This window comes from Adiantum capillus-veneris, chromosome 2 (genome assembly GCF_014529385.1).
Source record: "Adiantum capillus-veneris isolate H3 chromosome 2, ASM1452938v2, whole genome shotgun sequence".
Classification (NCBI taxonomy): Eukaryota; Viridiplantae; Streptophyta; class Polypodiopsida; order Polypodiales; family Pteridaceae; genus Adiantum; species Adiantum capillus-veneris.
Window position 1 is genome coordinate 80,865,512 of NC_140932.1, and position 20,607 is coordinate 80,886,118.

The 20,607-nt window shown below is 42.9% G+C and overlaps 1 protein-coding gene across 4 annotated transcripts; it reads right to left on the minus strand.

Moving 5' to 3' along the window:
- Window positions 1–1,831: 1,831 nt before the first annotated feature.
- LOC147463062 (uncharacterized) lies at window positions 1,832–15,065 on the minus strand. 4 transcript variants are annotated; one of them, XM_086486973.1, is made up of 4 exons: window positions 14,652–15,065; window positions 3,892–5,342; window positions 3,742–3,808; window positions 1,832–3,451 (listed from the first exon to the last, which is right to left on the minus strand). In XM_086486973.1, the coding sequence occupies exons 1-4, from the start codon at window positions 14,935–14,937 to the stop codon at window positions 3,420–3,422; spliced, it is 1,836 nt and encodes a 611-aa protein (XP_086343099.1). In that variant the 5' UTR covers window positions 14,938–15,065; the 3' UTR covers window positions 1,832–3,419. The 4 variants fall into 4 exon arrangements, 1 of the variants encoding a protein (XP_086343099.1); XR_015184861.1 differs by having other exon boundaries at window positions 1,832–3,446; window positions 3,747–5,342; window positions 14,652–15,064; XR_015184860.1 differs by having other exon boundaries at window positions 3,747–5,342; window positions 14,652–15,064.
- Window positions 15,066–20,607: the final 5,542 nt, after the last annotated feature.

Genomic DNA, 20,607 nt, shown 5'->3' on the forward strand with positions numbered 1-20,607 from the left:
TTGCATCATATAAGCCCACATAAGCTAATTGTCCCCATCCAATCTGTCCTCAGCAACAAACATCTTGAACACATGTGTGTTGTTATCAACCATGGTAAATGTCACACCTGATGTGAAAACTACCCGAAAATAGGAGGAAGAACGCGAGAACAACACATGCTATATAGCACAAACCATATAAGACCGTAGAAATCTGTTATGCAAAAAATGGCACTGATAGAATTTTTGCACAAAATAACGAAATAGCTTGGGTAATACTGTCGTAATGGAAACGAAGGCCGAAATGAGCCCAAATCACAAATCTGAGCAGACTGGACTCTTTAAGCTCACCTCGAATATTTGTTAACCTACGAACACTCGCCAAAGCTCATTGAAATCGACGAAAGTGAGCATGTGTGTGCTGGAGCTGCTGGCGATTAAGCCCGGGAGGATGCAACCTGCTCTGATTCATATTGTTGGCATTAGGGTTACAAAAAACACACACAGCTTGGAGAAGACGAAGGAAGCTCAAGGCACACAACATAGAGTGTATTACTTAGTGTGCAACGGAAAGATAGATAGCCCTAGAATGATGGACGTATATACAATGCAAGGGGGGAAATGACCCAACGGTCCTAAGTGTGTTCACACACATCATTACCACATGTATATAGTAAAATTTTTAACTTATACTTACCATCCATGTAGTGTTAAATATCAACAAGTATCCATTCTCGAAACAGTAAGCCACAGATGAAAGTGACATGTGTGTGTGTGTGTGTGTGTGTGTGTGTGTGTGTGTGTGTGTGTGGAGAGAGAGAGAGAGAGAGAGAGAGAGAGAGAGAGAGAGAGAGAGAGAGAGAACCAATAATTGAGATCGTGATTGCTAAATCGATCATGTAATCTTGCAAACAAATATAAAAATATAAGGTCATTAGCACCAAATCACAAGATTAGTATGCCAAAAACTACACTTAAATATGTCTATTTGTCACTTGCAAATAATAGTTTCTGGCCCAAAAATTCCTAAGCAATGATTAACTAAGTGCAAACCCAAGATGCATTGTGCAAAATTAATAAATTTAGAGTACAATTGACATTAATTAATACTAAATCCTACTTTTGAAAATTGTTGTCTACACAAAAAAATCGTTTATAAAAGACAAAAAATTATTCCACTAGTTTTGCAAATAATTTAAGCTAGTTCTATGAATAGTTACCTGATTGATAACCACTCTGTGTGCGGATTCACACTAGCTTAGGTTGGCACTCCCTCAAACGGCATTGATTGAGGAACTATCATAGCATAGCGGAGAGCTACACACACATATGACCACACAATAATGTGTCAATCCAGTAAGCTCTTACCCAGTTAGGGCATGGAGGCAACCATTTGTAAACATGACAACCTACACACACACATATGGCACTCACAAACAAGCTTAGTCTACCGCTACAAAAAACGCATAAATTATGAAAGTGATCTACTATACCAAAACACTGAATCCTAAGCTACAATCAACACAATCCTCAAAACATAGCATGCACACACACACACATCAATGAAGCATAGAATGCACAAATATGCACATCCACACAAGAGAGAGAGAGAGAGAGAGAGAGAGAGAGAGAGAGAGAGAGAGAGCACTCACACACACACACACACAAGAGGAATAACCTCTCATGCAAGCAAGCGCATGCACATTGGAGCGCGCACACACATACACGTATAGTTGAAAGCAAAGAGGAGGAGAGTGTAGACTCAATACAGAGCAAAGAGACCACAATCCCATCACCAACACTCATGCGTCAAGCACACAAACTATGGAAAGTTTGAGCTTGGAGAAGAAGATATCTCTTGTTCGAGATTATCGCAAAAATCCATTACATTCTACAAAATGGTAATTATACCTAGGATTTGCATATGCAATGTTGTGCCGAATACTTAACTCTAAACACTAGCTCTAGGTAAAATCTGGTAGAATTGGGTACAAATTGGAACTCGATAGAGGTTGAGCTAACATAGAAATTTACAAGGTCATATGTCACTCGGCTATCATAAAATTGTACTACATTACCGACACATTACACATCAAGTAAAAAGTGGGTAGCAAATTGGGCACCATCACTTCACACCTACTCTAGATCATTACATGCAGCCCACATCCTTCATTGGACGTACTTGCAACCACTTATGATGCTCCATGTGTGGTGAATTGCAACAGCATAATACCGCAAACCTTCTAGAGCTTCGTTGATGTTCTCTCTCCCTCTTCAACTCATACTCTGGTGCATGCCTTTTTGTGTCGGATTGCATTCCCCACAAGCTTTTTCTTCATGGAAAGTTAATTCTAGACTCTACAAATTGACCAATGTATGAATACATGGTAAGGTTCTCCACAAATAAGAGGGCGACCCTCCTACAACTTCTGCCGATGTTCTCTCTCTCTTTGCTTCATGTTCTACTCATCCATGGCTTCTTCATCGCATTGCATTCTCCACAAGCTTGTTCTTCTTCATCCAATGATAATTGTGAGCCCTAAAATTCTACACCTTCATGAAGACTTCGGAAGGTTCTCCATGATCATTGAAGACATCGGAAGGTTTAGACTGCTTGTTGAATGCCCCATGGAGAGTATGGCTGCAACTCGATTGATCTAGAAGACCCGCAACTTGGGACAATGAACCTTTTCACTTCACTGCCAAACACACAGAAGTATACAGAATGACAATAGAGAGCAATCACCCAAACGACTCATGGAAGAGGATTTTGATCACAAGTTTATGGGGATATCCAACCCTATCCTCAATCCTAGGAGCATTGTTGCTGACCCTCCAATAAGGTTAGCAATCCGCCGTGTATATAAATCCTACTTGTCAACTCTATTTATACATGGACAACACAGCTATGTCCATTGAAACCCAATGGGATTGATATAGGTAATTGTTGGGCTGAGGATTTCTAGAGCTTACAGAGTTTTCTCTACTGTAGTTTTTATGTAGAGAAGCTATAATATTTTGTTTGTCAAGTACAATTATACTTCTTGGACACTGATACTATGACATCATTTGCAGCTTTTGTCTCATGTGTCATCTTGGCCTCTTCAAGATGGTAAGATGACGTTTCAAAAAAAAATCCTCTCTCTCTCTCTCCCCTTCCTTCCTTTCCAAGAGAGAATCTTCCTACATCTCAAGGGCACAGCCTCAAGATAAGTATACAATGCTGATCATCAGAGAGGTATGATCCCAAAAAGTCCATAAAATGGACAAAAATGACCGAGGTTAATTCTCCTAACATATACATTTATATCATGTCCAAGAGGTGTCATGAGTACAGCAAAAGGAATATCGTCTGTATCACAGCTACATGAAGTGCATAATTTCCCCAAGAGCCATGTGGGTGGAATCTCTGCCGAAGAAGCCACCTAAAGAGGTAGATCCTACGGTACATCCAACTGCCATATGACCTGCTCTGCCACATACAAAACAGTTCCTTGGTAAGCCAATAAAGAACACTCGCTGCTCTCTCTCTCTCTCTCTCTCTCTCTCTCTCTCTCGTGGATCTTTTCCATCAAGGTATATTATACATACATACATACATACAAATGTGTGTGTCTGTAAGTGTGTGTGTGAAAGAGAGAGAGATATACATAATATATTTATACGTGTATATTTAATTGTCTGTGTATATACACACACACAGTTTGAGCAAGAAGGCAGAGAGAAGAAGCTGCTTTCGGAGTGAGAAAGTGGCGGAGTTACCCAACTCTGCCAAGATGGGCAGTCTTGTTATGCGCTCTGGCAAACCCTGCATGACTCTGCCAGAGACCTGCGTGCAAAAGTCCTCTTAAGGCTCTAATGTTGGAGGCAGTGCACTGGCATGAGTCTTTCGAGCAGTTGATGAAGAAAAACCCTTTCACAGGTCACTCGTTTGGGCTTCAAATCTGTGACGATTGATGGGCTGTAAGAGAGGGGTTGTGTTCCACCTATGCGTCCTTCGTCGCTGGCACTCACAGCAACAAGCCGCAACTTGGTAGCCGCTACAAGCAGTCCACACAACTCCTTATCCAGATGCTTCCACTCCTTGCCGATCGAATCCAGGACACGCACAAAGCAGGATTGCCACTCTTGTGCTCCTTGTGCGCGTTTTGCAGAGACCAAGAATGCCTCATCCCCATGGAAGAACAGCATATCAGCTTTGCTCTCTTTGGAGAAGGTGCCACACCACATGTTGTTCAACACCTCTTCTCCTGATGTGGGTATGCCAAGCTGATCAAGAAGCTCGTCTAAAAGATGCTTCCTCTGACGCAGTAGTTGTTGCAACACTCTCTCTTCGACTTCTTCCTCACTGAGGTCCAATAAAGCAGCTTGATAGGCCACCGTTTGTGGATTGAGGAAATCATAGACCAGTGGACCATTCCTTCTCCGTATCACATACTCTGATTTCTCCAAGTTCGACAGATTATATGAATCTGTTCCAGCTGAGAAATTGGAATTCTTAATAAGGCGCTCCAAGGCTGTGAGATACCCACCATAAAAAGACCCAAATGCTTGCATGCCCGTCTTTTTTAGAGTCTTGAATGAATCTGAGGGGTCTGAGTCCATGTGCGCGCTCAAGTCGTATCCATATAAGGCCATCTTCGTAAGAAAGCGCAAACCCAATGGACAACCCTGCAAGCCTGGCTCTTTAAACCGCAGCATTTGGTACATGACAGATAGGGGAGGAGCTGGCAGCCGTTCACAAATCGCAACTCCCGCCCTCTCAAACCAAAACCCCTTGTTCCATATCGACACTTCGTCGGACCCAAACAAAACTGCACTTAAAGGCTCAATTTCTTGTTTGGCATCCAGCAAAACATTGTATGCTTTGCTAATATCTACTGAAGTCACGTCAATGAATTCATCAAAGAGCGCAGGAATTCTCATGTGGGCCAGGAGCCGAATGACGGTAGGGAAACATGACTCAGAGATATGGCCATAGCCAGGATAGAAAAACACCGCTTGATCCCTTACACCAAGTATCGCCTTCCGAGCCCGAACAAGCTCATGAGGTAAAGCAACACTCTTTCCAAACCTCTTCCGTCCTGAGAACATCACCACTTTAGTGCCCTGTTTACCAAGATTGGCCAACCTGACAAAGTAGTCCTCCCTTAAAAAACAAGTGCCACCCGCAGACTCAACTGTGTGCAAGTGTCCACCACCTTTTGGTACACAAAGCAAGTGATTCCTGACAAACTCGTACACCTCAGCTGGAATGGGTGCTCGCTGCAAAAAAACATGCAGGTCTTCAATGCTTGTGAACTTCTTAGAAGGATGACTCTTGACCCACTCATCAAAGTCCTTTAATGGTTCAGCATTGTCTCCTGCCAAGAACAATACACAATATTAGACCTCCAAAATCACATCTCTGGAAGTGAATTAGCGAGCGCTACGTTTTTATAAACACGCAAAAAACCATCACATTGACTCAAGCAATGTAGAACTACCCCACACACACACACACACAGATGAAATATACAATAGCATCTTCAAGAGACCAAAATGACAAAGGAGACAAAAAAATTACATGCCCTTGTCGTAATCACATTCTAGAAAGTACAATATATGAAAAACCCTAAGCTCTAGAAATCAAATTACCAGGAATGGAAATCGGAACGCGGAACAAAAACGGGCATTTGTCATTCCTTGTTACACATACTCATGTTTTAAACTTTTTTTTTTGGGGGCGGGGGGGGGGGGGGGGGGGGGGGTTTGAAATGGGATCAGGGAACGGAAGCCTGAAAATGGACATTCCCTCTTACTATGCTAGAAATCCTCCCCCTAGAGCAAACCTCATGCTAATCCGAATTTGTATTGTTGTGCTGTCCATCTATAAATAGGACTGACCAAAAGACAGAAGAAGAAGAAGAAAAAGAGAGTTTTAACGTCGTAGGAAACCATCCCAAGAGACCTTAAAGATCTAGCCGACGAGGAGAAGGAAAGAGAGAGAGAGAGAGAGAGAGAGAGAGAGAGAGAGAGAGAGAGAGAGAGAGAAGAAGAAGAAGAGAATTTTTAACGTCATGGGAAACTATCCCAAGAGACCTCAAAGATCTATCTGACGAGAGAGAGAGAGAGAGAGAGAGAGAGAGAGAGAGAGAGAGAGAGAGAGAACTAACATCCCAATGTCAGAAAATTGCCTTTAGAACCGTACATAAGATGAAAAAACTCTTACCTATATAAAACTTGACACCAGTCTGAATGGGTCTGAATGGGCTTAAATGGATGGGTTTGTGTTGTGTTGTCCATGTACAGATGAAATGACCTAGGATACAGAGATAGAAAAATGCAAGTCTATGAGTGACAGGGGTGAGAAGTAAGGAGTGATGCTCCCAGGACTTCCCCATTAAACCACATAGGTTGCTGAAGAATATCATCAATCCCCTCCATCATGAATAGCCTGGGTGGCCTTTTTATAGTAAGAAATTGGTACCGAGCTGCATGGCTTCTTTGTAGTGCACCACCAACTCTAGGTAATCTGTGAAAAAATCTTCGTTGACCCACACTGCCTTGTGGGTTTTGCAATCCTTGAACTTCAAAAAGAGGTGAAAACGATGCAACAAAATTTGCTCTGGCTCTGAGACTTTGGCTTCGTCTACGATCTCAAATTCATCCTCTTCAAAACTCTCCTTTGAGGGATCTCCCCGAAACAACTTCAACCAAGAAGCATTGAGAACGTTGTGCATTGACCATGAGTTAGGCAACCTCAATTTCATAGACACATCATTTATCTTTTTAATGACTCGAAATGGACTATACATTTAAAATACGACTTTAGACACTTCTTTCCTACTTGCTAAAGACGTTGCTTCATGATTCTAAGATACACCCAATCATAGTTACCAGGAACGGGAAACCGGAACGGGAACGTGGAACAAAATGCCATTCCCTGTTACGGGTACTCACGTTTGAAACACGGAACGGGGATTCGAAACGGGAACTTGGAATGGGAACGGGGAACGGAGACCTGAAAACGGCCATTCCCTGTTACTATGCACCCAATCCCTTTCCTTGATGGTGACATCCTAAAGATGCTTATTAGACAACCAATAATAAATCACCGATGCGTTCATCCTACGATCATACTTATTGAAAGTCAACTTTTCAGTGCGTGGATTGTTGGAGTTGTCGTCTCTACTTGGTCTACATGATGACTGTAACAAACTTGGACACCCCATCTGGCACGACACACGAAAGAGATTCACTTTAAGCACTTAAAAAAAATTTCACGGTTCAATTTGAGTCGACACGGCCCGATCGAGTTCTGTGCCCAGAGAGATTGGCCCTCTTTTTGTATTAATAATTGAGCAAAGTACAGTTGCCCTTGGGTCGCCTCTGCTCACCGGCTCGTCAACACGAAGTGAGCCAAAGAGAGCCCAAGGCTTTTATTTATAGGCCCTTGGCTATGGAAAAGCAGTTACATAAAAAGCTTTTAAACTCAAAAGCATGATCTCCCAAAAGCTGGCGCTCAACTTCAACCAGTGCAATTTACAAAAATCCATTCGGCTAGCCACAGCTTTAGATTACAGAAATGCTAATACAATGGATCTAGATGCTCAGATGCTGATGGGATCTTGTCGTGGATGCTTGGATTTGCGAGGCTAAGCGCTGAAAACTGAAAACGCTGGGTTGATTTGACTTGGATCTGCAAATTGACGACAAGGATAGGGCTGCTGCTAAGACTAGCGATGGGCTGATGGCTGAAAAACGTTGAAGGTGCTTGTGCTACACGTACTTGTACTATAGGTACTGGATGTGAGTGGAGAGGTGACCCAAGAGTCACCTATATGGGTATAAAAGGCTAGGTCGAGCAAAAATGACGCTAGAAGGCACCCACAACTAGTAACTGCTGGCTAAATGTCACTTACTAATGAGTTTAAAAGCCCTTAATAAGAGGTGCTTCGTATGCAGATCGTTCCCTAGGCTTGGAAGTTGGCACTAATGCAACTGTATTTGAGCACTCTAGTGCCTACACCTAGCACACATCCGTTGTGCTCATGTGCAATCAGAGGGTATGCAACTACTATAAAGTGTTTGGACATGCTCGTCCTGCTTACAAGCTAACAAGGGTGCCAAAATACTTCTTGTCACAAACTGCTGACGTGTCAAGCCACTAAAGAATGATGCCAACCTTCAGATTCCGACGGAGGGGCCTAAACCCTAGAAGAAGAAGCAGAAGAAATTTTACCCACTTGAAAAGTCTTGCCAAGTAGCCTATTACTAAAGAGGAGTTCCCGCCAACTTATTGGACCCCGTTCAATGGTGTCACATGACACATCCAACCCTATGTGTCCGTGGACAAGCCCAGGGTTCAATTCAATCAAGTCAGTCTAGAATAGGAAGTGAATAGGAAGTGATATGGCACTTTTGTGAGTCTGTTCGAAGACCGTGCATGACCAGTCACTTATATTAGATGCATATCCTCCGGTTGCACACAGCATGATCATCAAATTTCCATCAGAACCCATCAAGAGCATTTTTACAGTGCATAGACCTATTTTCCCTATTTTCGACATTTTTCACTTGTTATTGAAAAGTAGGTAGGGCAAATTTACTAAGTTTGTATAAGTAAAAAACTAGCGCTAGCACTTTCTGGTAGAAGAGGCAGCAGGAACACTCGCTCAACAGGCAACTTCTCAACAGAACCCCAAGAGGCCTAGCGTTTTTGCATCACAGCAAAAGGCTAGCGCTTTTGGACCAGATTAACTAGCTTTTTGCTCTTGCAAATTCCTGGCGATAGCAGACCAAGCAGAAACCCCAACGTTAGCAGATTCTCCACAACCTGACCATTTTCAGCCCTAGCATTTTTGCATCTACAAGGCACTTCAACGTTTTTGCAGATCTTCGCGACGGAACCCCCACAAGCATCAGCGTTTTCAGTTTTCAGCAGTCAGACTCCACAATAGAATCCCCGAACCTCGCAGATCTCACCTTCCCGCAACAGTTCCTCGCCGCACAGTCAGATTCCGCAAGGTTTACAGATTCAGCCCTCGGAAAGCGCGTCGTCGTCGCATCGTCGCCATCGACATCATCACCGACATAGAGTCAGAATTCAGCAGATAAAGATTTGCAGATTTCAGCCATTAGCATTTCCAGATTTCAGCCCGTCTCGTCGTCGTCCTCATCGTCGTCGACATCATCGGCAAGGCCAAGCATTGTAGAGATTTGTGCAATCATAAGTAGACCGCTCTCGCCATAGAGAGTGGGGCCTTCGGAGGAGGGTTTTACAACGTCTCAGGTGTTGTATTCTCTTCTCTCTCTCTCTCTCTCTCAGTCTCAGCACCTTCACTCACAGTGTCCATTCACTTTGTTTGTGTCCATTGCACTCTCTCATTAAAGAACAGAAGACTCTCCCTTCCCCAACTCCCTTCCCCAAGTAAAAGGAACCTTGAGCATAGTTCGGACCACTCGTCTTGAGCACAGTTCAACATTCATTCCGCTGCACCTTACATTACATAATTTTTTTTGCTTGTAGCGGTCGCACGTAATCCAAGTCCTCTTGGGCGTGTCGATTCCTAATCCTGCTTTTGAAGAGTGACAGGAAACCCAAGAAAGAAGGGCTTGTCCAACCTCCCCTTGTGTCTCTTTTCACTCATTGAGAGCGGACCGTGCACTTAGCGGCCGGCCAATCGACGTGAGGTGGGAAAAAAGCAACCTTGGTGTGAGCGCAAGGCCGCCTAGGGGTGCGCCCGCAGAAAAGAGCAGAACTCGGGTGAAGAGAAGATCCTTCTCTAACTCAGATTGCAAGCGAAACAAGAACCCCAAGAACCTTAAGCACCTCGAGCCCCTCGAGACTCAAGAACCTCAAGAACCCAAGAATCCAAGAACCCTCGACTTCAGTGGATGGTCATCACTCGAAGCGGAATGGATACTTCGCTTGGAGGTGATGAGCATGAGAGAGGCGAAGAAGAATTTTCCCCACCACGAGGTTTTTCCAACCCTCCCCCTTCCCCATCTACGCCAAGGATTGCACTAACTCCTATGAAGGAGTTGCCGCACTTGTTTATGGACAGGAAGTTTGAACACGAAGAAAAAAGGGCAGCCATAGATCGTGACTAGGAAGAAAGAAGGGCAGCCTTAGATCGTGAATATGGCACAAGAATGGAAGCCATAGAGCGTGAGCACGAGCGCAAGACCAAAGAAAGACAAGTAAGATTTGGTCGTGAGAACAGAGCAAGAATGCAACAGATGTTGCGACTCTTTTCTCAAGTGCAGGCGCACTTTGCACAGAATCAAGAGAAGGAGACTCTCGGTCTCATCTTCTCCAAAGCATGATACACATGATTTGCATGATGATAAGCATGATGATTTGAATGATAATGATAAGCATGATGATTTAGATGACACTCACCAGCATGATGATTTACATGATGATCACGATGTGATTTCTCACGAGCATGATGATTTGTATGATCAAGACGTGATTGTTCACAAGGATGATGGTGTAGTTGATGCTTTTTCTAGCGAAGCTAACCTCGTTGCAGATTCAAACGATCACGAAGAATCGATCTTGGCTTTCGAGTTGAGGTCCACAGAACCCCCACAAGAAGATTCGATAGATCCCGACGAACCGATCTTGGCTTTCGAGCCTAGGTCCAAAGAACCCTCACAGGAAGTATTATGTGTTCGCATGATTAATCAACACGCATTGTTCGAGTGTTTCATTCATGATCGTTTCTTGTATTTTAGTCAACATCTTTATGTGATCCCTTTTCCTAGGCATGACATATTGGATGTTGAGCACGTTTCACTCATGGATGAGTACGGATGTATGTGGATTTCTCATGGAAAGATAAAATGTTTGCAATCACGGAAGTCACATTCCATGTCTCTTCCTTGGCATGACACAGTCGTAGAAAGAGCACAAGTATGAGCACCAAGCATGGGCTTTTCCGTTGTGAATTGCCACAGTTGATTGATTTAAATCAAAAAGAAAAGATTCGATCTCATTGTTTGTGTGTGTATGATGAACGGTTTGCCACTCCGTCTCTATGTTCATCTACATTACATGCACAGACTCTCCAGAAGAGTAGTATTTTTCGAGTCACTTCACATGGGTATGTTCATGTTTTGGTGTTGGAAGTGGTTTCAGGAATTTAGATTCTTGAAGAAAGTAGAAGCATGACTATAGACGAAGTTGAAGCATTAGCCACAGAAGACTTTGTGTCGCTTTCGGCGCGGCCCAAAGAAGCAAGCGTTGCAGACCTTATGAAGTTCAAGTATCGCCAACCCACACCTCAGAGTGGGTCGGCGAAGAGTCCTTTCGAGGATTCCGGCTGTGGTTGGCGATCTCCCTTGATGCCATACAGTTCGGTACCAGTACCTCACTTTGAAAAGGAGGGGATGTCGCGTGACACATCCAACCCTATGTGTCCGTGGACAAGCTACAGCATGACCAAGGTTCAGTTTAGTCAAGTTACTCTAGAATAGGAAGTGATATGGCACTTTTGTGAGTCTGTTCGCAGACCGTGCATGACCTGTCACTTAGATTAGATGCATATCCTCTGGTTGCACACAGCATGATCATCAGATCTCCATCAAAACCCATCAAGAGCATTTTTACAATGAAAAGACCTATTTTCCCTATTTTTGACATTTTTCACTTGGTTATTTTTAAGTGACTTTTGTTGAAAAGTAGGTAGGGCAAATTTACTAAGTTTGTGTAAGTAAAACATTTACTTCATCGCGCATTGGGTCCACTCTCGTCTTCATTGCTCTGGCTTACAAGGCAGAAGCCGTAAAAGATGACTTGAAAAGAAGGATCAAGGACTTTTTTTCAAGCCGCTGTTTTTCTCAAAGGCAATGCCATGCAGTGGTGGATGTTTATAGCTACCAAGTCGCACACTCCAAAAACTTGGCAAACTTTCAAGAAAATTTTTGCCCAAAGTTACATGCCTTCAGACATCTTCCTTCGGATTGCAACTTCTGGCAAAGTAGGATATCCAGAAAGGCTTGCCACAAAAACCCTAGTAGATTAAAACTTGAAATTTCTCGACATCTCTTAACAGGTGTCTCTTCTCAAACCGATAACTTTGGAGGTCGAGGTTACCATCACCGCCATAGGAACACTGTCTGTCGAGGCATGTTTCAACTGTTCAAGAGCTTATGAACCATGCTACGGTAGACTACAACCTTATGGAAGAAATCAAACCCTAATCTTGGTGCAAGTTTCAGAATGAAAAAATAGTCGTCTTTTCGAGCTCGACTAATGTTGAGATTGCTTTTAAAGTTTGAGTTCTGTTTGAGAACTTGTTTGGTAATCCTGTTTGGAATTTGTTTGAAATGGATGGTATCTATTTCGAATTTGTTTGAAATGGATAGTATCTGTTTTGACCCTGTCTTGGTGCCAATTTGAATTGTTTGCCTCTGGTTTCAATGATTGGTGATTTACTCCCGAGTGGAGTACTGAAGAGTATTGTTTGGAAAGTGTTGTTTTTACTCATGGCCCGGACCCTTGTGGTTATTTACGGGAGGGTATTAAGAATTTTGAGTAGGGGTTACTCCCAACACCTCCAAACGACGCAGGCTGCAGTCTCGGGGGCATTTGGTTGTAAAAGGCCTCTATATCTCTCGAACCGGACCTTTTTAGGTTATGCGGGAGAAGTGGAGGGAGTCGTTAAACAGCTCATGGCCCGGATCCAGATGGTTATTTGTGAGGGGAGTGTTCATCGACGGCTTTATGTTTCTATGTCTTGTAACATGCATATGTGAGCATCGTGTTGCAATGTGATGTGTCAACCACTAAATATTCCATATTGGATGAGGTACTTCTGGGAAACCAACGACCCAGGATATCAAGAGATCCAATCTGGAATGAGACTCCTTATTGGATGAAATTCTTCTGGACAACCAACGACCCAAGAAATCAAGAGCTTCGATTTGGAATGAGAAAATTGATTGTCCCTCGAAATGTCCCTCCAAAATTTTTAAGCTAGCTTAAGTTGTTTGCAGATATGCGGTAGTCGCGAATGATTGCTTTCTTTCAAGAAGGGGTGATGTCAAAAATTGCTGACGTATCAAGCCGCTGAAGAATAGAGCCAACCTGCAAATCCCGGTCAAGAGGCCTAAACCCTAGAAGAAGCAGCAGAAGAAGGTTTACCAACTTGCAAAGTCTTGCCAAGTAGCCTATTACTAAAACGGAATTCCCGCAAACTTATGGGACCCCGTCCGATGGGACCCAAAGTGACTAAAGACATTAAGACCAAGCACGACACACACTCAGAAGAATGCGCAACTAGTTGATGACATGACAGCTGTTGTACGGATTTCCGGATTTTACATTGACCGGTGATGTGACACCTGTACAGATTTCCACGTTTTACGCTGACTATTGACGTGGCAGATTATACAAATTTCCACAGTTCGCGCTGGCAATTTTTGGGCAAGATGCTTTTTGGGACCAGATGCTTTTGAGTTTGAAGCTTTCATGTAACTGATTTTCAAGGCCAAGGGCCTTTAAATATGTGCAAAAGGCTCATCCTCTGGCACTCTTCCCGTTGAAGGTGCAGAGCGTGAGTACCGGCATTGTACCGAGTTCAAGTAATATAAAGAAATACCGAGAGGCGCACCAAGGTTTGGAGCCAGTGCTCTCCAGAGGTGGAACTCCACCACTCCCCATCTCATGTCATGCATCTCTTTCTGTTCAATTGTTATTCGAAGTGCTTAAAGTTGTTCAGTCTGTTCTTTTCCTTTGGCACATGGTGCCCATCTTGGTTATACTTCCTAGGCTATCCTAAACCCTACAGGTAAGAGTTATAGCTTGTCCACATGCACATAGGGTTAGGTGTGCATGTGACAGCTACTCTCTAGAGTCTAATTGGTGTTATGAAATAATGTATAAACCTCAAAACTGATGCATACAAAAGTGTCCCACCAAGGGAGTGGCAACCAGCAAGTGAGAGCATAAGGTATTGTATGTATAAAGACAGATGAATGGGTGAGAAGGGGAGCCCATGCCCATTCGACCTGCACAAACAATCTATAATATCGCATTACCTGGAAAGGTCTGGTAAACCCTAAACCCTGAACCTTAAATCTTGAACTTCAAAATGCCCTCTCAAGGCCAAGAGAGGTAACAACATTACAAACTGCAAGAAGCCAGATAAGAAACATCAACGGACTAATACATGTGGACACGTGTCCAAGCTCCAAATTCCACGCTTTTCAAATTCCTCATTTACATATCCAGGTTCCGTTCACAAAATCTCTTTCCTAGCCCAAAATGTTCAAAGTGTAGAAGCAGTCTATTTTCATGAGTTATGTCTCTACTATTTATTCCGTAGAATTAAACTACCATAGTCTAGAATGTTTTGCATATCTCACCATTCCACTAGCATCATCTACCTCAGCTTGTAATGGCCAAGAATGTCAGCAAGGCAACTAGGAGCAAAATGTACGGCATGCATGGCAAGGGGTCCCGGTAGTTGAGCCAAGGAGCTCTACTTAAGGGAGTTGGATGGGAGGAGATCAGATCAGCATGCCAGTACCCAAGGTCTTAAAAAGAAGAAACCAAGAATTTCAGCTTCGTTTCGATCACCAGTCATATCCATGAGGGCTGCAGAGGGCATAAGCAAGAGTCTTCTCGAGCTAATGATAACCTGAAAAAGAAAAGGGAAGAGGAGCAAAATGGTTCATACTCGCAACTTGAGATGCTGTCGTGGGGGTAGTCGATGAAACCGGCGATGGAGTCTCTGGTTGTAGATGCACCGTAGGGCCAGGTGTTGACAAGACTGGCAAAAGGGTTTTGAAGAACCCACATAGGGCTTCTGCATCCAGACCCTCCACACATGCATTTACGTCTGTTTCTGAGTATACCTTTTGCACCCCTATGATGGCGAGAAGTTGCCCTTTCTCATAGGAGGTAAGAGAAATGGAGCTTTTGGGAGCGGCCGCCACCGAGTTCAAGGCATCTCTCCACTTCATTTCTCGCACGAAGATGCTGATGCTAGCAGCTGCCTCTGCAATTTCGCATGCTAGCCCTCGTCACTAAATCCCACCGGGTCTCTAATGAAGACCCCGTCCTGGGATCGACGGCGAACATCTGGACGCAGGAGATCCGAGACAAGATCGGCCATCCGATTTTATTCAAAGCGTGTTTTCTTACCGTTAATGTTTACCTACACATTGTGGACACCAAAAGCCCACGTGGTTAAGGCATTGGAATTTGGGCTCCCACAATGCACGTCCGAGTTCAAATCTGGGGTAGATATATCACGTTGATCTTTTGTTTGACGTTCGATCTTCTTGAGATCCATGCGCATTGCTCTCAACTGTCAATCCCATGAGGGGGTCTTCATTAAAAACCCTGTGGGCTTTAGTGTTGAGGAGTTGGATGATAATATCGATGAACGATTCTCAAATTGACCTTCTAATATAATAATGTCTTAAAATTTTTATATTGACTATGGTAATTTTCAAAATTTGATAGTAGAGCATCAGTGTAAAGCTTAGGGCAACCCAGGGGGTCATGGATCTAGACCAAGGGCCTAAACTACTCATGCGGATTGGGGATCCTAAAGAAGGCTAGTAGAAGCCTATATATAGGGTGGTAGGGAGGTGGATCTCGGAGTCAGTCCCCTCGGTCTCACATTGGTATCAGAGTTGATTGATATCGAGGAAAAAGCAAGGTGTGGTCTCTCCCTAGGATTGCATGCTCATGCAAGCCGTGGAGAAGGGGCCCATGGAGACGAAGAAAATTATGTGCATGAATTGTCCCCTACACACACACAAGGGGGAGGGACGACCTGCACTGAATGGGTGGCTTTCAATCTCTACGGATTCGTCTTGACTTGATGTTCACTTTTCACTTCTTGAGCTCGATTCGGCCTCTACGGACCCCTGTGATCAAATTCGACCTCGATCTCTCCCTCTACTTGCTGTTGTGCACCATGAGAGCTTCACGGTTCACATTATAAGGTTATTTGTTAAACCTATTGGGCGCCCAAAGTTCCCAAGCCCCCCTTCCCACACAAGGGCCAACATCTCTTTTGAGATTGATATGCATGTCAGCTTGGTCGTGTAATATGTATGGTTATAATTGGTTGGGAGCATTGTTACGGCAAAACAAAGCTTGGAAAGATTTTCTTGAAGATATGCATGAAAGGATGCATGGTTCATTGAGGTGGTCAAAGAGGTCACTTTTCGAAAACGAGGCCGAAGCCACGGACAAAGTTTCGCGGATTTGACAAGTTATCAAGGTGAAAAGGAGTGGCATGGCCATCTATTTCACGCATGCAAGGCATGCTGCTCGGTGGCCTTGTATCCAAGCATGTATGGCATGGCCATTGTGGGGCTTGATTCTCAATGGCCCAAGGCCTCAAGCAATAGCCAAAGCAAAGATGATCTTGGTAGACCAAGGAAATTTTGGCCAAGAGCCTTGGCAAGGCCCTTGGCATGACTCAAAATTGACAAAGGTAAGGTTGTTGAACTTGGTCTTTCTGTATCGGCAAGGTGTTTGAGACCGGGGACAAGCAGCCACGCAAAAGTTATCATTTCTTCTTGATTGAAATTTGTGAGATTAATATGAAGGGAGCACGAGTTATTCAAGAGGTATGCGGTTGTCTTTTATTTTATTTTTGAGACTGTGCTCGTTAGTTATGCCATGCAAAAGATGTGTGTGCACTCGCGCCTTGTGACATTTACCATAAGCATTGCATCTTTGTTGAATACATTGTTAGCAAAGGACAACGACTATTTCGAAGACCAGAGTCAAGCACGGCTTGAGTACGAAATAGTCTCGATCAGAAGCATGGCTTCTCCTGAATACCTTGATAGTGCATGCTCATCAGAGGTTAAATTTTGCTACAAAGGCAAGGCCAAACAACATGCTTTAAACTCTCAAGGAGATAGGCACAACTTGTTGCTAGCCTTGATGAAGGAGGCACAAGTGCTCATCATGGCTGACCTTTTGCTCCAATTCTAAGAAGCCGGCGGGCATCTTTTTCTTCTAGTTCCAAGTTTTGGGGCATGGCTCCTAGACTGGTTTACTAAATCCGATGCAGTAAAAAACGGTCATGCTCAAGGGTAAATGCCAGCATTGGGCAACCTAGGTATGCTTTGCTTCTGCAATTACGATATATGTTTTTAAGCTTTTAATCCGGTATATTACTCGACAAGGTTGACAATCGACAGGGTTAATTTTCTTTTACCTATCTTGAGTATGACAATGCCAGCAGATGCAATCACGGGAGCAAGGCTCCGTATAAAAATACTCAAGAAACTACCTTGTGCGTTATGTCGGCTAGTATCTCTTTCATGTATCCTCTTTGTGTTGTCAAGCGGAGGGGAAAAGCAAGGCTTTTAGGAGCATGACTCCCTACCTATATTTATGCATTGGAGAATGGTTACTCCAAAGCAATTATATTGTCAGAGTGCATGCAAAGTAAGTACACGAAGTATATTGAAAGCACATTCATGCCACACGATGCTCCAACCTCTGATGCTAGGGACGGTGGGTACAAAAAATCCACAGGATGCTCCAACCTCTTATGCTAGGGACGGTGGTTACAAAAAATCGATAAGTACCTTAAATTTAAGTTTCACTTTTGAACTTATTCCATCTTCTAAGATTCTACAATGCCAGTTTGACAAGCAGATGTTGTTTCGGTCAAGCAAAGTTTGACAGTTCATATGAAATTTGATAGCTAATTTGCATGAGCTATCTATTTCGATAGTGGGCAATCTCATGCTTCTTAATATGCTGCATGATTCGGCAAGGCCGTTCCTTACGAACTTTGAAACATTTGGCAACATATCTACTTGTTTTTATTGGATTTCGGTATGAACCAAGCCCCGAGGGCACACAAGGTACATGTGACACGTCTAACTTTCTCGGCATATATGACTACAAGCCACATTCAATGTGAAGGCAACTGCTCTCAGAGGGGTGACAAGGTTAGACAATTTCAAGTTCCACTTGTATTTCTGTCTTTGACATTTCATTTGAAGAAAGATATCTCTATTGTGCAAAGTGCTTTGACTGACTTGCTGCAAAGCAAGGCTTCTATTTTGTGCCACAATACTATCCATTGAGTTAGGATCAAGGATAATGGCACACAGGTTTGGCAATAAGAGGATATAAGCTCACAGTTAGGTTTTGCAATGGCCAACTGTAATGTATGCATGCCATTACAAATTGTGCAAGGCAAGTATGGCATCTGCTCACATTATGGAGACCGTCATTGTAGCCAAGGGCTTATCACACTATTTCTCTGATATGTATGCATGGCATGCCAGTATTGTGGACTCATTCCACTAAAGTATGGTTTACGCTTCCACTATAACATCAGTTACTTTGTTCAAAAAGAGTTGAGGATGGTATATTTTCTTATGATTTTTGTATATGACTACAATGGTGGGCAATTTCTATGCACAAGGTGCTGATAGTACAAGTGATAGTTTCTGTAGATAGCAGGTAGGCATGGCCTCGCTATCAAGCAAATAATTCATAGGACAACATGAATAGACTAAGAGAGCCTAAGTAGGTGAACTCCTGTTTGAACACCCAAGAAACTTTAGTATGACGACCTTGTTTGGGGTGTTGACAATTTTTCTCTTTTGTTCATGGAGAGGTATGATTCCTTTCAGTTGTGAATAAGATTCCAACTTTGAACGCTCTATGCTTAGTTACAACACTAATATACAATCACTCCATAGGTGTTGAGGGTCACAGTTTGACCTCATCAGAATTGTAATTTCAAGGAAAGAATTTTGCAATCTACCAAGGGGTAGTAAAAACGTTCAACTTTCCAAGTTGATTCCAATCACCGTTGGCTACTAGTTGGAGCAATTTTCGTATATAGTCTAACCAAGGGATTTGAAATTCTAGATTTTAACCAAGGGGTTTGGATTGCAAAGGCAACACCCAAGGTTACCAGTAATGCTGCTTGATTTTCACTAAACTTTCAATTAATGTTACTAGGCCTTTTGAGGTGGGAGATTTGTTGATATACATTTAACTACAAGTAAGTGAACGCTATGTTCAACCTTCACTTGATTTGGTTTATTTTCATTTTTTAATCTGCTTTGATTGATTTTTCTAAGTAGGATGTATAAGCTTTAATGCTTTCATCCAATTTGCTCCTCAGAGACGTCATGTAGGAGCAAAGAATTTTGGGATGTAGTATCCTAGATACATTTCTGCATTATGCAGTTAAGGACCTACACGGTAGAGTTTTGTTTGGCACATGTTGTCACAAGAGGAGCAACATGGTCTAGGAACTCATGGAGTTCGGTTTAGCCAGTGTGGAGCAAGGAAACAAGGGTCCCTCTCACTCATGTTGCAGAGTTTTTACAGTTACCTCCACACACAAGTACATCTCTGTTCTCCTTCCGGACATCCTTATATGAGACATATTCCGCATGTGGAGAATATGAGTCTCTGGGATTGACACTAGTGCTGGTTATTTCAATTATGTGTCACAATAAAGTCCCCAGGTGTTGGTCACCCGCTATTAGACCATTCTGAGCACATTGTATCAGGAACAATTTCAGTGGTCAGACATTGTCAAATTATTGGTAAGACTTGTTAAGGTTGCAAGCATTGTTAACAAATTTAAAAGATGGTTGTTTATACTCGTAGCACAATTATGTTTTGTTAATGAACTAGTTCATTTGGTACCTAGATGTGAGGGATTTTCACATTCTATCATGGTCCAACAGGTTAGCATGATTTTCATGTGGAAAGTATTTCTTCTCCCGTGATCCGTGAGCATACTTGAATGTGATGGATGTTCACATTCTATTATTGTCCAAACAGGTAAGCACGATTTTCATGTGGAAAGTATTTCGTTCTTCTCTCGTGAGCCGTGAGCATACCATTAGCCATAAGCATTGGCAAGTACGGTTATGGATATGCAAGTTCGGATTTGTTTTTGCTAAATGCATGCACACTAGGTGTTATGGGCCCTAGTGTTTAGCAAAGGCTGATTTGGAGCAGCATGCACATTCATGACATTAGTAGCTTCTAAAGCATTTCACACTCTATGTGCACTATCTCTGTGTGTAACATCTAATGCACTAGTTACTTGTGTGTAGCGGAAATTGATAACATAGTGAGCATTTCATTAAGAACAAGTTCCTAATGAGCATAGAGAGAGTACTTAATTTGAGAAAGCAACATAGCAATTTACACCTAGCTAATTTGGCATTGACAATACTTGAAAAGAGAGAGAAATAGAACAATTGACAACATTTGAGGATTGGATTTACATAGAGCCGACGTTCTCCCCTCCATAAAGGCTTTGTATTATAGCTTCTCCCATCAAAGGAGACTTTTGTACAATACAATTCTTGTGTTCCTTGACAAAACTGGTTGGTGCAATGAAGATGGAAGCTTCATGCACCAAATTATGCTTGAAAAACACACCTAGTGTCCCTAGCCTCAGTCCCACCTCACACACCTTCAAAAATGGTGAGAGCTAGCAGGGAATGAAGAAGATGTATCCTACGAGAAAGAAGTATTCTCCTCACATAATCACTCTAATTAGAATAGCTTAGTTTAGTAATTAGCATGTAGAGGAGATGAGAATGCCATTGAAGCTCGGCTCTTGGTTGGATTTACATTCCATAGCCAAGAGTTGTTGGTGTAGGCCT

Bases quoted from the DNA above. Each gene is read 5' to 3' on its own strand.
- LOC147463062 (XM_086486973.1), bottom strand. From the start codon at position 14,937: ATGAAGTGGAGAGATGCCTTGAACTCGGTGGCGGCCGCTCCCAAAAGC. The intron at 5,343-14,651 runs GTATGAACCATT...TGTTCTTGGCAG, and splicing joins GACAGCATCTCAAGTTGCGA to GAGACAATGCTGAACCATTA. The intron at 3,809-3,891 runs GTTTTTCTTCAT...TTTTGCACGCAG, and splicing joins AACGAGTGACCTGTGAAAGG to GTCTCTGGCAGAGTCATGCA.